This window comes from Xiphophorus maculatus, chromosome 13 (genome assembly GCF_002775205.1).
Source record: "Xiphophorus maculatus strain JP 163 A chromosome 13, X_maculatus-5.0-male, whole genome shotgun sequence".
Lineage (NCBI taxonomy): Eukaryota > Metazoa > Chordata > Actinopteri > Cyprinodontiformes > Poeciliidae > Xiphophorus > Xiphophorus maculatus.
The window spans coordinates 20,495,040-20,511,553 of record NC_036455.1 but is presented as its reverse complement, the minus strand read 5'-3'; the positions used below and the strand labels follow the sequence as shown (position 1 = coordinate 20,511,553).

The 16,514-nt window shown below is 42.9% G+C and overlaps 1 protein-coding gene across 5 annotated transcripts in view; it reads left to right on the top strand.

Annotated features, from left to right (window-relative positions):
• Window positions 1-16,514, top strand: part of LOC102219612 (tax1-binding protein 1 homolog B-like) — a 28,225-nt gene that overhangs the window by 9,983 nt on the left and 1,728 nt on the right. For 3 of the 5 annotated variants that reach the window (XM_023345327.1, XM_023345325.1, XM_023345326.1), the window contains 11 exons: window positions 138-293; window positions 4,424-4,572; window positions 5,601-5,691; window positions 5,790-5,975; window positions 6,914-7,450; window positions 7,569-7,641; window positions 8,369-8,850; window positions 10,995-11,081; window positions 14,489-14,675; window positions 14,758-14,966; window positions 15,336-15,418. In XM_023345327.1, coding sequence (XP_023201095.1) covers window positions 138-293; window positions 4,424-4,572; window positions 5,601-5,691; window positions 5,790-5,975; window positions 6,914-7,450; window positions 7,569-7,641; window positions 8,369-8,850; window positions 10,995-11,081; window positions 14,489-14,675; window positions 14,758-14,966; window positions 15,336-15,418 — 2,240 coding nt within the window. The remainder of the gene's footprint in view (window positions 1-137; window positions 294-4,423; window positions 4,573-5,600; window positions 5,692-5,789; window positions 5,976-6,913; window positions 7,451-7,568; window positions 7,642-8,368; window positions 8,851-10,994; window positions 11,082-14,488; window positions 14,676-14,757; window positions 14,967-15,335; window positions 15,419-16,514) is intronic. The other 2 variants (XM_023345330.1, XM_023345328.1) reach the window with 2 other exon arrangements.

The following is a 16,514-nucleotide window of genomic DNA, read 5'->3' as shown; positions in this document are numbered from 1 at the left end:
ACTGAATGTTTTAGAGAGTCTCTTTGCCATGACACTCACAGAACCTATTAAAGAAAACAAAAAAAGATACATTAAAACTCCAGATCTCCAGATACTGGCGCCACATTATGGTTGTTTTGTCTCCTTGTGTCTGACAGCGTGTGGAGGAGGCACAGCAGGAGCGCATGGAGCTGCTGAAGGCCATGCGCCTCCTACAGGAGGAGAAACAGCAGCTGCAGGAGGAGCAGAAGCAACTGGTCAAGGAAAGGGAGCAGGAGAGGGAGACGTGTTGCCTTCTGCGGACACACAACCAGGTCAGACAGACGAGGCGGTCTAAAATGTTACCAAACGAGCGAAAGCACACCATTTGTGTGCATCTGCGTGCACAACCACTCATTTAAATTATAAGCCGTTTAGATGATGTTGAGACCGAAAGTGGGACAGTTTCATTGTGTTTGTGTGTGCCGTGGATCTCAGAAGTGTACACACCCCAGTTAAAAGTCCAGGTTTTTATGTTGTAAAAAATTTAGATCGTAGTAAATCATTTCAGAAGTTTAATATCACATTTATCATGTAGAATGAATAACAGACAAAGCTATTAGGGGGTAAAAAAAACAAAAAAAACGAAAAACCCTAACGACCTGGTCACGCAAGTTCCCACACACTTAAACTAGAACTTTGTTGAAGTACCCTTCTATCCAGTTTCAGTATTGAGTTTTCTCGATTTGACAGTATTTGCCAACTGCGTCTTGCTAATGTTCTTCAGACCTCACTAGATTTGCCAAGGCGTCTCGTGGCCAGAACCCCCCTTTCTGGTGACCGCGGGGATTTTCTGGTCAAGATTTTGTTAATTTTTGATTATGCCACCACATTGTCTAGCTGTGGGCATGGTAAGTCTGGATTCATCAGACCATAACATTGTCCTACAAAGGAACATTTTAGTCACAAATTAGGCCTGGGTGTTTTCTTTGGAAGAAAATTATTCAGTTCTGCAAGTCCTTGCTTTAGACACAATAGAGGTGACGTTCTCACATGCAGAACACAACAAGAGGTTGACAGAACGTCCTAGAGCTAACTGGGGTTTTTTTCCCGCTCCTTATTTTTGGAAAACATCTAGTTTTTGTTTTGTCGCCCTGGTGCAATATTTTTTTCTGTTAATGAACTGAACAATTGCAAGTAGTTAGTTATCGGTACAAAGTGTTAGTGTAAGCATTTGGATGGTTATTTGCAGCTTCTTCAATAGGATTGCACCGATTGCAATTTTCTGGCCGATCACCCCTACGTTTTAATTCAACAGATTTGTTTTTTTTGTATTATTATTTTAAGTTGAATTGTGCAGAAGTGTTGTGCCAAACCGAATTTGGAAAATGGTTAAAAAATTAAAATAAAATTGAAGCCACCGAACCTTGGCTTTTTAACAGGGATTTGTATACGGACAGCCAGACGCCGCTAGCACTTCCCGCTAGTAGCCGCGTCCTCGTCAGCGATCATTGACCTGAAAACTTCAAAGTCCCGCACATTTATGAACAATTTGCGTCCATGTTTGACAGACACACTTCAAACTGCTGCTATGTGAGCGTGTGTGTGTGTGTTTGCGTGCCTTCCCCTCCGCCCCCCTCGCCTCCCACTCCTTCCTTTAACGACCTGACTCAGTGGTCCAGAACGGAATTGGGACACAGTTTTTTCCCGGGCATCTGGCGTCAGCGACGATGCCATCTCGACCGCAGAGTGAACAAACATGACGTCAAACGCACGCGCGCACCAAGGCGTCGCGCTCGCATTCAGGTCGCACGCCAGCGGGGCCCCTCGGGTTTGCCTTCACAGACGCACATAACACACACAGACACACACACACACACACACACACAAACACACACTCATTATGCCACCCGCTTGCAAAAACCCTTTTAGTCTGTGTGTGCCGAATGACAGGAGGGTAGTCCACAAAACCGCCTTTATGAAAAAACAGCCCTGCCCAGCCTCAGGGACAAACACAGCTCAGTCACGCGATTCGGCGGCCACCGGTCTCCTACTATTTTTCCTCGCCTCTTTCTTTCTCTTCCAGGGCTACTTTTGTAGGGGATAGATCATCAGAGACTGAATCACATTTCGAAATAGGAAATCTGTAACCTGGACATTTGTCAATCTTTTCCCTCTTCCCAGGATGAGTCACATGTAGGGTTTTTATTATTTGCTGCATTGCTCAGTTGATGAGAACTGGCTTGGCACCGGTTCCAGTTTTTAGGAGAGCAGAGGGGTTGGCAGAAAGAGGTGAAACACTGAAATCTGCCAAGAGCTCTGAAAGTTTGAATCTGGTCTCATATCGCCCCCTGGTGGACCTCCCGGGCCTGAGGTCCACTGTAGTTGAGATCAGGCTGCTTTGAGTTAGCCTGCTGCTCTTATTTTATGAAGGACAAAATTGCCATAAATTTAAATGGTAATACACACACATACACACCCACACACGCACACACACACATTGTTAATACTGTGCCGCTTCTCATTCAACAGCCGTGTCCATCTGTGGATATACGACTTGTTGGAGGGTGCGTCAGCTCGTGGCTCTCCCGATGAAAATATCCCTTTGAGTTTAACATGAAAACATAAGTACATATTTTGTGGCTGCTAATTTTACGACTACACTTTTTATAAGGTCTTTATGCACTGCTAAAGTGCTTCCCAAATGCCAGCCGTAAAAAAAATCATACAGCGATCCATGTAGAGCCAAGCCCAGAGGGAGACGGGGCCTTAGTGTGCACCGATGGGTGCATTTGGACTCTTATCTACGTTGAATTGATTGTTACCGTCTGGGTTTGACATTCTAAATGTCCTTTTAATGTGCAGCTGTAGCTTCGTGCGTGCATGTGTGTGTATTGGGGAAGAGAAAGTAGGTGCGTTTTTTTTGTTTTTTGCTTCTGAAAGAAAGGCGTGTGCAGAAGCTATGCTGTCCTGTCACTTCTAATATTAGCCGTTGATGATTTAAAGTCATTCAGTAGCAATGTGCAGCAAGTTTAAACAGGATGTTCTTCAGCCGGCACACACCATGTGGAAAAAACATGCTTCATGTTTTCTTTTGTTAGCTAGAGCTTTTTTTTTTGCATCTGTGTGTTCCTTACAGTGTCTTATACTCATATTCCTTTTAGAGTTTCAGATGTTTTCATTGGGTCTTTATGTGGCAGACCAACGCAAAGTAGCGCATCATTTTTTTGCGTGACTTTGCAAGGGGGGGACTACATACACACCACTCTTTCCAGATTTTATTTGTGAAAAAATGTTGAAAACTTGTATAATTCTCCTTCTATTTTTGAATTATGTACAACTAAGGTAATATATGTCGTGATATACATGTGAGCAATATCAATAGATAATACATCTGACAGAATATTCAGTACTGAACTCCGATCCAGAACCGCACAGCATTCTGGGAGAGGTAGGCAGAGGGAAGGCTTTAGCCCACTGTGAGCTAAGTATCAACTAACTAACTCACTGTTTGGTTGCCTAGCAACAACCTGTTGAGTAATTGAGCAGCAGCAGTTTAAAGTTTTGCCACAGTACCTCACAAATGCTGAAAAATAAAGAACAACAATGTGGAGGAAAAACTGTAAATAAAACAGGAAAGGTCATGCCAGCAGTTTGCCAATATTGTTTTAGATATTTAAAAAAAAAAACTACATAATTATCAAAATAGACCTCTCCACTTGGGAAGCTTTCTTCATAGTATAAATATATATACATATATATAAAAAATCTAATATTTTAAAAAGTCAAATTTCCTTGTAACAGTAACTGTAGGTATTACTGTTACAAAGTAATTTTTTGCTGTTTCTGTCGAAGTAAATGACTTTTAATTTTATTTTTCTTCAAATCACATTCATTCTTAAAATAAAAAATAAATGAGATTTGATTTGGGTTTGTTAAGTTTCACTGATCGCTTTTGGTTTTTCAGTTTCTGACGGAGACCCCACAAATAAATTCGCACCCATTCAACCAAAAAGACACAACTCTTTAGATCTCTATACCATCTATAATTAGAATTTTTATCAGAAAGTTTGCTTGTTAAATTCACTCTGAAAAACACTGTCAAATCGCCGAAGGTAAATTGTGCTTTGCAAAGTCTCTATTTTGATTTGAATTGTCCAGTCCAGACACAGCATTATGGATTTTAAAATAGGGCCCATCTAAGGGCAAGAAAAATTGTGAAATAGCACTTTAACACCCAGCCAAATTTAAAAGCTAATTAAATCAATGTGTAAACCTCTGAAAAAAATCTGGAGTTTTGATTCAGGAAAATTTTGTTTTGGCCTAAAGCCTGGGTATATCAGAATGTTGAAAACCTGTAATTTACTAGATATTTGTTAATATTTAATTAGCATGGAAAATTTCACCACGTCAAGTTGAAGCCGCTGTATCAGCTGCTCTGATTGGCCGCCTCTTTGCCCCCCAGGAGCTGCTGCGCTCTTCGCAGGGACTCTCCGACGAGAGGGAAGAAGTACGGAGGAGGCTGACGGAGGCCAAAGACCGAGTCCGGCTGCTGGAGGAGGACCTGCTGGGAGTCACCCAGAGGGGCCTTCAGAAGGAGACTGAGCTGGACTGGTGAGGCCAGAATCCTTATATGGAACCACCTAGCTTAGAGACGAACACACTGTACAGATATGAATGGTGAAAGAACCAATTCTGTCAAAATGATTCGAGTACAGTCCGTGGAAGAACTACAGCAGCTCGACTATGTTATGTTGCAAGCGTGGCTTACGTATGCTAGGCCTGGACGATAAATAGCAAATTATCGACTCATGTCGGCATTTTAGGTGTTTATAAATATCTTTTATTTAGACGTCGCGGTACGTGTATCGTCTATCAGTCTCGTGACTGCACCCCATCCAATCAGTAGCAAGAAGCGAAAAAGAGACAAGAAAATGTGGAAAAATGTAAATGTCGAAGCCGCGGCCATACAGTTGATCGAGATAAGACTGCACGGGAGCAGCCTGAAAATGCGACGTGAGTTTTTATTTTGAAAAGTAAGCGCGAGGGGAGCACGGCTTAACCCTTCCGCAGAATGAGCGCGAGCTGCGCGACGATCAGAAGGAGTGCGGAAAATGTCGTGGTCGGCTTGTGGAGACCCCCATCTCTGTAGACCTCGGGAGGGTTAAGTTAATGAAATAAGCGCCATGACACAAGAGGTCTCATTTCCCCTAAAAAGGTTGCGTCATCAATCGTTTGGTAATATATTGAGTTCAATTAGGACTTTGGAAGTGAAGTTATTTTATACTTCTAAACTTGTTCAGTTGTGCTTATTTGTTCAATAACTCTTAACTGAAAGTACGTGTTTTCTTCATTTATTTGCAGACGCTATAGTTTTAAAATCATTAAATGCCAATAAAATTAATTGCGAAAAACCGCAATTACTGTGAAGTATTTATGCTGGCCTATCGCATTCCTTACTTCTGGAGGGGAAGTAGATGGTTGGTGTTATTGTTCATTTGTTGTTATGCAGTTTTGTCCATTTGATGTTATCCAGGTGAACTGCTCAATATATCATGATATTGACTCTAGACCATATCGTCCAGCCTTAGTATGTTCTGTACAATGATATTAATACTACAGAGACTTTTTTTCCAATGCAGTCTGCGAGACCGTTTGAAGAAGCTGACAGCAGAGCGAGACACCCTAGAGAGCCAGCTGAAGAATGAGAAGGATGAGAGAGATCTTTATAAGGTGAAAAAAAACAAAACATTTCACATCATGAAGCTATGGAGGCGTTTGTTTCCGTCTCCGGTCTGAACGTTTCTCTTCTGCTTCGGGACCCGCGACAGGCTCACCTGCGCAGCACCGAGCTGGAGAACACCAAGCTGAGCGCCGAGCTGCAGATGCTGAAGGCGGTGGAGCTGAACAGGGAGGTGACCATCGCTCAATTCCAAGAGGAGCTGGAGAGGCTGAGGGCCTGCGTCGCCCAGCGAGACAGTCTGGAGAGGGAGCTGCTGGAGCACAGACATGACAAGGTCTCACACTGCAGGGCGTGAAAACAGGACTAAAATGTGACACAAGCTGCCATTTCGGCTTAGGGCCGTCAACATTAACACATGCGATTAATCTGAAAATGTTAACCTGTTGATATTGCACAACGCAGATTAATCAAACTATTATTTTGACCTAAAAGCCTCTGTCCCACGAAGGGTTTCCGAGTTCACAGCAGTTCGCTGTGGACTTGACACACAGGGGGCAACAAACGACAGCGAAAGATGAACGTTTTATGCGACAGCAGACAGCAACAGAGGTTGCACATTTTTCAGCTTTCTTGTGTTGCATACAGTTGCACGTATAAGCTTGAAATTTCTCATGCACAAATTACGCCGGTCGCTCAGCTGGATGAGGACAACGATTGTCACCTCATCACGCAAGCTCCATAGGAATGCAGAGGGACATTTCTAAGATTACTGATCAAAACAAAATTGTGTCCTATAAACCTTCCTAAGTATAAAACCTAGAAAACTGACTATCTTTAGATTCTGACAACATTCATACAGTTACTGTTTTTCATAAGGGCTATATGGGCAGTTGCCCAGGGTGCCATCACAAAGGGTGGGAAACCCAAAAACTAGAGAATAAAATGTATCTCATCTGTCAGTGGTTCCCCGAACAAGTTTGTTACTACTTGTGTGTGTGCGTGTGTAGTGGAGTAAGTTTCCCTTAGTTGCTGTTGATTACTGGGAGACTACATTACTTCCATTCTGCAGCAACAACAAAAAAGATAATTGCCTACATTTCAGTTTGTTGGAATGCAGCAGGAGGAGTGGCTTGCCCACAACCCCATTCTTGCAAGAACCACAACATATTTGTACATATTTATATTTCAAGTTCACAAAGTTGGGCACAGTGATTAATTGTGAATAGACTGCAATTAATCTGATTAACACTAATATTTCTTTTACGCGTTTAGGCAGAGCTCGGCCGCCTACGCGAGCAGCTCCGTCAGGCCGAGGAGCAGCTGCAGGCGTCCCGACAGCAGGCCGCCCTGCTCGCCTCCGAGCTGCGGGACTCGGCCGGCGCCCGTGACCACACCATGACCGAGTTGTACCGCGCCCGCATCGAGGCCGACAAGCTCCGGGCCAGTCTGGCCGACGCTCAGGCCGAGTGCCAGCGCATGGAGACCCAGCTGGACCGGATGAGGAGCACCACTCGCAAGGAGGTGGTCGGTGCCCCCACGGCTCGGGATTGTTACTTTCACGCTCGATCTGGATCAAATGCGAAGCGCACGTCACCGATCTCGTCTTTTGCATCCCAGGGCGTCGGAACGAGCGGCGACGGCGTAGCGGTGGTGTCGGAGGCGGAGGCGGAGCTTCAGAGGGAGGTGGAGGAGCTGAAGCTGCGCCTCCACATGGCTGCCGAGCACTACAAGGAGAAGTACCGGGAGTGTCAGCGCCTCCGCAGGCAGGTGGCCAAGCTCAGTACTGCGGAGTCACAAGGTGTTATTATGGTGTGTTTAAAAGCCATTAAAAAAAAAACAACAACACACACACAGAGAACAGCCAGCCTGCTTCACTCACCGCCTCCCCTTAAATCTTAAATCAACAGTTCATTTTGTTTCATTGCAGGAGTCAAAGAAAAACGTGTCCACAGAGACGACTCAGGAGCCGCTGGTTTCCAGTCCGGAGTCTCCGACTGAGGGTACCACTGCTACACACACCAAAACACACCCACACACACACACACGCACACACACGCACGCACACACACACACACGCCCCCCCCCCCCCCCCCCCCCCCCCCCCCCCACACACACACACACACACAGAGGCTTATATTGCCTTGTAAAAGCATTCAAACCCCTTAAACTTTTTCACATTGTGTCACATTACAACCAGAGAGCTCAGCGTGTTTTATTGGAAATCCAGATGAAAGAGCAACCCGAAGTAATGCGTAATTATGAGGTGGATAAAATTTTTTACATGGATTTTTAAAATGTTTTACAGATAAAAACACGCACACTTGTATTCAGACCCCTTTGACGTTTAAATAAAATTTGGTGCAGTTTCCTCTAGAACTCATAGAGTGAATTATTTTTGATTTTTAGGTACAGATTCACCTGACAGTGGGCAGCCCAGGTGGGAAAATTTGTCAATACAATTTGAATTCTATGGAAAAGTATAGCTGTCATCCTCACTTTGAAGCCTGGTGGTAGCAGCACCATCCTGTGTTGATGGGTTTTTTTTCTAATTTTGTTGCAACAGATGCTTAGAAGTTCGTTTTATCTTATGGTTATGGTTAACTAACAACAGAATGTGTTGAGATTTATGATTCTTTTGTGGATTGATGGCAAACACCTCAGTCTACCTAACTTACTCAGCAGAGTCTTTCCTTATATTATGTATTAAACCAGTTGTTTTTAATGCAGGAAATCCTACTTGTGCAATTCTACAAGAAGCAGCAGACATGACAATCACCCCTGAAGTAAAAAACGAACAATCCACATTTGCCGAGGCCTACAGTGGCACCGATGTGGAGGAAAAACAGGTGGAGACGTCTCTGATGGAGTCCACGGCGGCGGCTGGAAGAGATGACACGGAAAAAGATGGCGAAGAGGAGGAGAAGAAGAAGAAGGAGAACCTGCCCGAGGAGAGCCTGAAGATGGCGAGCTGGGTGGAGGTGAGCGACGAGAGGTTGCGGGCCGAGGAGCGGAGCGAGGCGGACACGAGGGCCAGCGTGGAGGGCCGGGAGCCGCTGGAGGCGGAGGGGAGGAGCACCGCGGAGGCGGAGAAGGAGCAGACACGCTCGGTGGAGGCGGAGCTGGCCGTGATGGAGGAGAAGTGGAGGGAGCAGTGCGTGATCAACGACACGCTAAAACAGCGTCTGGCCGATGAGGAGGGACGATTCAGAGTGAGACAGGAGCACACAGCATCGCTCTTATTTTCCTTCCGTTTGTCTCAAATAGTTCAGGTTATTAACACAGCAGCAAATCCAAACAAACTGGTACATATGTGGTAATCTGCAATCTAATTCAGGTCATTCCAAACTCTTCCAGTGTAATCAAACAACCCAGAGTGAATTGGTAAACTGATTGAGTCGAGTTGTTGACTTTGTGTTACATTATTATTGCTCCCCAGAAAAACAAGAAAGGCCCAAATAACCAGACCAGGAGTCTGAAAACTTTTCCATCGTAGAAGCCATAGTTGCCTTGAGTCCAGCTAATTAAGAATTGTATGGAGCTGAAAATGTTGCAAGACCTTTTAAAAGAAATGATAACTTGCATTTTTTAATAAAGGCTACTTTAGGAAATTTTTGAATATCCCCATTTTTGTTTTTAGATTTTACAATAAAGAAAGACATAAAACCTTTTCAGAAAAGAAGATGGATATGTTTCTCTCTGTGGGATGTTGAAACTTATTGAAAATGGGGGAAAAAGTAAGTAAGTAAACTGATGACAAAAAAAAATAGATCTAAAACAATACGACTGGTATTTTTACGTTTTAAAAACATATTACATGAAAAAGTCTCATTAAATTTATAATTAAAGCAATTTATCATTTTAACCCAGAATTATTAAGCTATGAAAAATACGATCAACTTGAAATGTAAATACAAAAAAGGGTCCAAGTTGGATTTGTTTTAAAGGAGTTGTTAGGCTCACCAATCATTATACAGCTGGAAATTTTGTTAGAGCAATTAATTCATAAACTTTTATTTTATTCTTCTTCTCAACTGAATCATTTATTGAATTCAATGATTTTTCAACATCTTTTCTTTGAGATTATACCCCCACAGTGAAAGATGAATTTATTTTGAGGTCTTCAACCTCAAAATGTCTGTTTCCAACTAATATGAACGAGGTGGCTTTCCTTCATCTTTGCATCTAAATGATTTTGAAAATGTAAACGTCTCATCCTTTTTCCACTTTAATCCCAGTCTTTGCTTTTGCACTAGTTTGCGTGCCACGTTTGCAGATTATCGAACGGGGCTCTCTTCTCTTTCGTCTGACTGGCACTTACTCTTGGTGAGTGAGTGTGTGTTTATCCAGGCGGTAAATATAGCTCTCCCTTCACTTTGATATAGCTCCTTTGCTGAGGTGATCGCCCTGGGCCCTGGGTTGTTCTTAATGGCCCCAGGAGTCCGAACAGAGCGAGAGCAGAAGAAGAGACAGTCCGCCTCAGAACGCTGTGCTTTACGGCTGTTTACATGAGTCAGCCAGAGGATGGAGACAGGGGGAGAGGAATACACAGAGAAACGAAAAGACACGCGTGTGGGGGTGATACGCCGTAAATTCAAGAAAGGAGGGCAGAACAAGAAAAGGCAAAAGGAGATGAAAGAGCATTTAAAGGGAGGAGCCAAAGAAGCAGACAGAATTTAAGGGTGATGAAATCCGGACAGACAGATAGACACAAGGCAGAAAAAAGACCCGTGAGAGCAGCAGCGGGATGATCTGAGACCTTTGAAATGGGGTGAAATAAGAGGAGAGCAAGCAGCAAGCGATGTAAACTATCCCACAGGGTCGGTTCTGTTAGAAAGTGAGGGATTTATGACGATCTCCCTGACCCGCTTCCATCTTCCCCAGAGTGCATATCTGCTTTCTTTGGCCGTACTTGTGGGTTTTTACAGTAGGCCCCAACGCACTTGACAACACTCCAGGGTAAACACGAGGCGAATGTCGTGCACTATTACTCACCTGCTCGCTGGCACGCGGATGTTCTCGCTCAGCGGTTGACACAAACTGGAAGTGTGACAAAATGATCTTATCTAGCAAAAAGTGTTCCTGCCAGGAATTTTATTCAGCGTTCAGAACATTGAAAGAATGCCTTATTAGACACCACAGGGTGGTGTCGTTTTGTGGTGACCTTGAAGTGATTTTACGGTGTCTGTCTGTCTGTCTGTGTGTGTGTGTGTGTGTGTGTGTGTGTGCGTGTGTGTGTGTGTGTGTGTGTGTGTGTGTGTGTGTGTGCGTGCGTGTGTGTGTGTGTGTGTGTGTGTGTGTGTGTGTGTGTGTGTGTGTGTGTGTGTGTGTGCGTGTGTGTGTGTGCTGTTGCTAGGTGCAGATGGCGGAGCGAGCCATTGAGGTGTCCGAGCTGAAACAGAACCTCGCCCAGGCTCTTAAAGACAAGGAGCAGCTGCAGGAGGTAAAACGGCACCAGGACGAGCCAGTATGTTGGTTCTGTTTAGTTCTGAGCTGCTATTGGTTCTTCTTCTGGTTTTGCGTTTTGTCACATAGCAACAAACGGCAAATAGCAATAGATAATATGAAGAGTTTATGTCACACGCAAACACAAAGTAAACTCAAACTCACTGAAATCAAACGGAAAGCTGGATCAGTTTTCAAGTCTGGCTGCTGATTCTTAATGTGATTTAGATCTGGCCTTTCACTTGGCCATTATAGAACATTATCCTACTTTAACCTAAACCATTCCTTCTCAGCTCTGGCTATATGTTGAGGGGTTTTGTCTGGGTATTCGTCATTTGCCCCCCCTCACACTTTGTAGTTTTGTTTTTTTGTACTTTTCAGGTACAAAATTGTCCTTTCCTTATGTTTTACCGACTTTGACGATTAACAGTTAAAAGTAGCGGTGTAAGGGCAAAATCGATTTCATATATCATCCGAATCTTCTGTCTTTGAAGATGACATTTTTGGAAAATCTGGAATTTTTTTTCCTCCATTGCACCATGGGTTTCCAGAGTCCAGAGTGATATTAGCCAAGAGCGACCATCTTGTTCGTCTGATTATTTTTTTCCGACTTTGAAGTCAAGTCGATTCACAGAAGAAATTCTTGAAATAAAAGCCGTTTTTAAAAGATATTTTCTGTCCTTGGTAATGTTTTTAAGGGAAAAAAAAGATTAAATTTGTAAATCAGATTAAATTTGTAAATCAGATTTGGTTTAAAAACATCAGATTTTATTCATAAGGCATGTCGCTCATATCCGGATAATGCATGATTTGGTATCAATCAGATACCACGTTAATATAATAAATAATCATAATTTATATATCATGAGACTTCTTAACTTTCGGTGCTTTGTGGTTTTCCTATAAATTATCTAGTTAAAGCCTAGGACAGAATTTTTATCACGTTTATAGGCGTTTCTGTTTATTAAACAGAAACAACAGAAAAACAAAGCAAATTGTACACATTTGACAGCAATATCAAAACCTTCTTTTTTACAATACAGTAAAAAAAAACATACAAAAATTAAATTTCACTGACTATGAATCTGAAACTAAATGATTGATTTTACCACAGTGGTATTGAACCAATACTCATACCGACTTGGTATCAATATTAGCAATATTTTGGATCGGTCGGCGCCTGTACTTTGAAGTATTTGTCTAGAATCGGCTAATTTTTCTGGCTTCATCTGGGGTTGTATTCTGTCATATTTTGTAAGTGTCAACAGGCCTAAAGCGGATAGACGTTTTCAGGTAATTACAGACAATTTCAAAACTTTGCACATTAGACTTTTATCTTCTCAATTCATGGCAATACTTAACAATAAAATGGCTCCCATAAATAATGTTGGTACAGACTAGCGAAGAGACATATTGATCTGTTGCTAGGTGACTCTCCGCTACCATCTCAAGTCTTTTGCCGTCTTCAACAGTTTTTGTTTTTTGGTTTTTTCGCCTATCTCTCCCATAGAGAGAGATAGGCATGATGCTGTTGCTGTCGCCGTGCATTGCATTGACGTGGGCTCTCTAGTAGAAATGATCTCTTTCAATCATGCGACCATTTTTGTGCTTCGTCTGACTTTCTGCTCCATCGATCCCCTCCAACCCCCCTTCAAACCTCGCCAGCCGTCCACTAATTTATACAGCTACTCCTGCCTCTTTCGCCCGCCGGTACAGTTCCATTAGACAGTGCAAATGCCACGTTACGTGTCTGTTTCACCTTCCCAACCCTGGTTTAAATGTTAAACTTGATAGCAGCGCGCTAATGAAGTCATCAGGAGAGGAGGTCAGGAAGGATTTTTAAAAGCCAAGAAAGGGAGGAGGTGCCGGATGGCAGCGAGAGCCAGAGCAGAGAAAGGAGCCAGACTGTGACACCCATTACAGTAATGAGTAGGGTACTAATGCTCCTGCTTCAGATATGATCACAAAGGGCAAAAACAGTGTTTAGGGAAAGTGAACTATAAATTCAAAGTGTATCTGTTTCTTCCATTTTTTTTTTCTTTTACTTTTAGCCAAAAGCTGAAAATGGGTTTTGATCAGGCTTCTGTTTATGTGATGTTTTATGTATAAACCTGCGTGATCTTGCAAAAAAAAGAAGACGAAATGTAATGCGGACAGCTAAGAGAAAATTGACAAGAAAGTAAAGTAAGTGGAATAAATTTCCTTTTGTGTTGAGAATTTAAAACGCATAAAAAGGAAACTTAGATTACAACTACAGACTTTTTTTTATTGGGATTTCATGTGATAGGCCAACCCAAAGCAGTGGAGAACTGAAGGGAAATGAAGGGAAAGTGATGCACGGCTCTTAATTCTGTTTTGAATAATGAATATTTAAAAAGAATTACTTTGATACAGCCCAACACAGTTACACTCACAAACATGCATGCAGTCTTGCATATGAGAGCAAATTTTACTGGACAATAAATTGTCCCGGTATTTATTGCGATGAACGATAATATTGTTGCCAGGAGACCATTTTCAGGAAATGGTCAGATTTTTTCAAGAAATGTCATGATTTGTGCGGTGGAGAGGTGGTGAGGCAGACGCACCACCACCTCATCATGGTAGTCTAATGATGAAAAAAAGTCCAGAAATCCAGGCAGCACAGGTGAACTGACTAAACTAAGCTCAAAGCTGGTAGCAACTGGAAAACAACCGAACGAAAAAAACGACAGACTCGACAGCAGACAAGCCAAACGAGACGAGGACCCGACAGAGACAACAGGTGGCATTAAATGCACAGAGGGTAATCACTGAACGAGACACATCTGGGAACACTCAAGGGGTGGACAGGGCAGCATGGAGACTCAAAAGACACAGAAACCCAAAATAAACCCACAGAGAAAACTCAAATCCTTACATAACCGCATAATGATGCAAGACCAATAAACTTTAATTTTATAAAGAACACGTTAAATGTCTGAAATAAAACACAACAACCAAAAACAATGAAATAAAGAGCACTTATAAAACATTAATAAAATTGATTATAATGTCTCAGAGAGCCAGGGGTGTCCAAAGTGTGGTCCGAGGTTCTTTCCTGGCCCTTGCAACAACTTAGTGTGGCCCCCGCCTGCAATTCAAGCCACCATTTTGATTTTTTTTTTTTTTTTTTGTAATGAGAATTTCACTGACGAATGTAATTCTTCTGTAACAGAAACTGCGAGGCACAAAGTGTTTCTCTTTTAACAGCCGTGCGTTCTTTTCATTTCAATTTCATAGTAAGTAGGGCTGTAAACATCCATCAACTTTTTGCACAAGAATAAGACTGGAGCACGTTAATTCATTTATTAAACTTTGATTCATTTCTGATTTCATGATTTCATTTATTAAACCCTCACAGCCTGGATGATTTCTTCTGCCCAGGAACTCCAGCTTTACAAATCCAGACAGAGGGAGCAGGAGGCCGGCGTCCAGGGGGCCGAGGCCAAGCAGCCCATGGTGCTACGCTACCCACTCCCCTACCCACAGGACCCCTCCCCACCACCACTCGTCCCACAGAGGCCTGCGGAGCTGCAGTACGGCAATCCTTACTCCACCGACACATCTAAAGGTAAGACAGAGGGAAACTGCACCTCCTCCTCTTCCACACTGCGGCTTGGACTATAACACCTCCATTTTCTCCCACCATGTAGACCAGGCGGACGTCGTCTTGTCCCCTGAGCACCTTTCCCGTCCTCCACCCGAAGCGCCGCTGTGCACCGCTCCCTGCGCACCTCCGGCGTCTCCACCCAGCCCCGGTCCGGGAGCTCCAGGCTGGGACCAGGAGGTAGTCTGCATCCAGCCGTCCCGCAGCACCACTCCCCCGGAGAACATGGAGGCTCCAGCAGAGGAGGCGCAAAAAGTACGAGGTTTTCAGCTTTGGGTTTGTATCTCAAACGCAGTATATTTTACATGGCAACAAGCTAAAGAACATCTTTTCTCACAGCGTTAATTTCAGCTACATGAATGTTTAATGTCCAGCCTTTGCCCTCCCGTCGTAATTCCGCTGCCCGTCTCTGTTTCTGGAGGGCTTCTCCATCGCTCACAGAGGGGAAAATACAGCCCTCTCTTAAAAAGCCCAGCATTAAGTTCATTTGCATTAAGCCGTAATTAATGTCGCTCCCAAAGAGCTTGGGAGAAAGATTAATGAAGAGAGGCTGGACCTCGTTTTAAATGTGCCACCATTTTTTTTGTGTGTGTGTGTGTGTGTGTGTTTGCTTGTGTGTTGAAGGTGTGTGACAGAGCTCAGCAGCCGTGTGACCATCAGTCCAGCAGACGCAGTGAAGTGAGGAGCAGCTTCTGCTTTGACTCAAGGTAACAAAAACCACGGTAAAAGAAGAAAAGAGGAATATTGATAATAATAAATGTACTCTGGTAAAAGTACCACACTAGCATTTTTACTTGAGTAAAAGTAAGTATTTGCATTTAAAATTACTTAAAATATTGAAAGTAAAAGTACTTGTTGAATGTATTCCATAATGCAATGTTCTAGAATATTATTAGGTGTGCCTACTGTATGTATATTTCTTTTAATACATCTATAATGTTGGGCCATTTCAATGAACAAACATGTAGATAATGCATGTTTTTATTTTGTTTACCCTCTGTGACAGAGTTTTCATTTGGACTTGTGATTTTGTGCATTAGAATTTCAAGGACGACCTGCAGAGTTAAATGTCATTATGCAAAATAAAAAAGAGGAGTGATTATACCTTTGAAAGTTTTGATTTCACACAAAGCAAAACCAATGTCTTGTTTGAACGGCAGTAAACACATTCAAGTAAATCGTATTTAAATTCTCTGACACAGTTTTCAAAACTGGGACACGTCAGTGACTTTTTGAACCTGTTAACTCAAATAAGTCATTGATTTCTTTCATGCCAACAAACAAATAAGGAAAAAAATCACAATGTGACGTGAACGTAACATGTAGCGCAACACATTATAGAAATGTAGCGCAGTAAAAATTGAAAACGCCCATGATTAAATCTACTAAAAGAGGCAGTATTATGTGTTTTCCAGGCACGTAGCACCATTTTATAGCATAATCAAGTAATTATGTTAAATTTTACTAACTAATTTAAGGCCTTGAAATTGGGCCTCTGTCTCTTTAAAAACTGCTGCTATTTCTGAATCTCTGCATTTACAAAGTCATCACAACATCGCTCCTCATAAACCCTTTCACAAGGTTTTTACCAGCGTTGTACTGAGAAGTAGATAGCACAATGAGCTCAGCAGATGCTCAGTTCCACTAGGTGTTTGCTAATTGCTGCTGGCTAGTCTGAAGGAGCTTAGTGGGGGAGTCACAGGGGAGGGCTGCTTTGTAAGGCGAAGGCTAGAAACTGCTGCTCAGAGGTGGAAAAAATGAGGAAATGCACCTTCGGTACCTCCAACCGTTTTGCACAGCTGA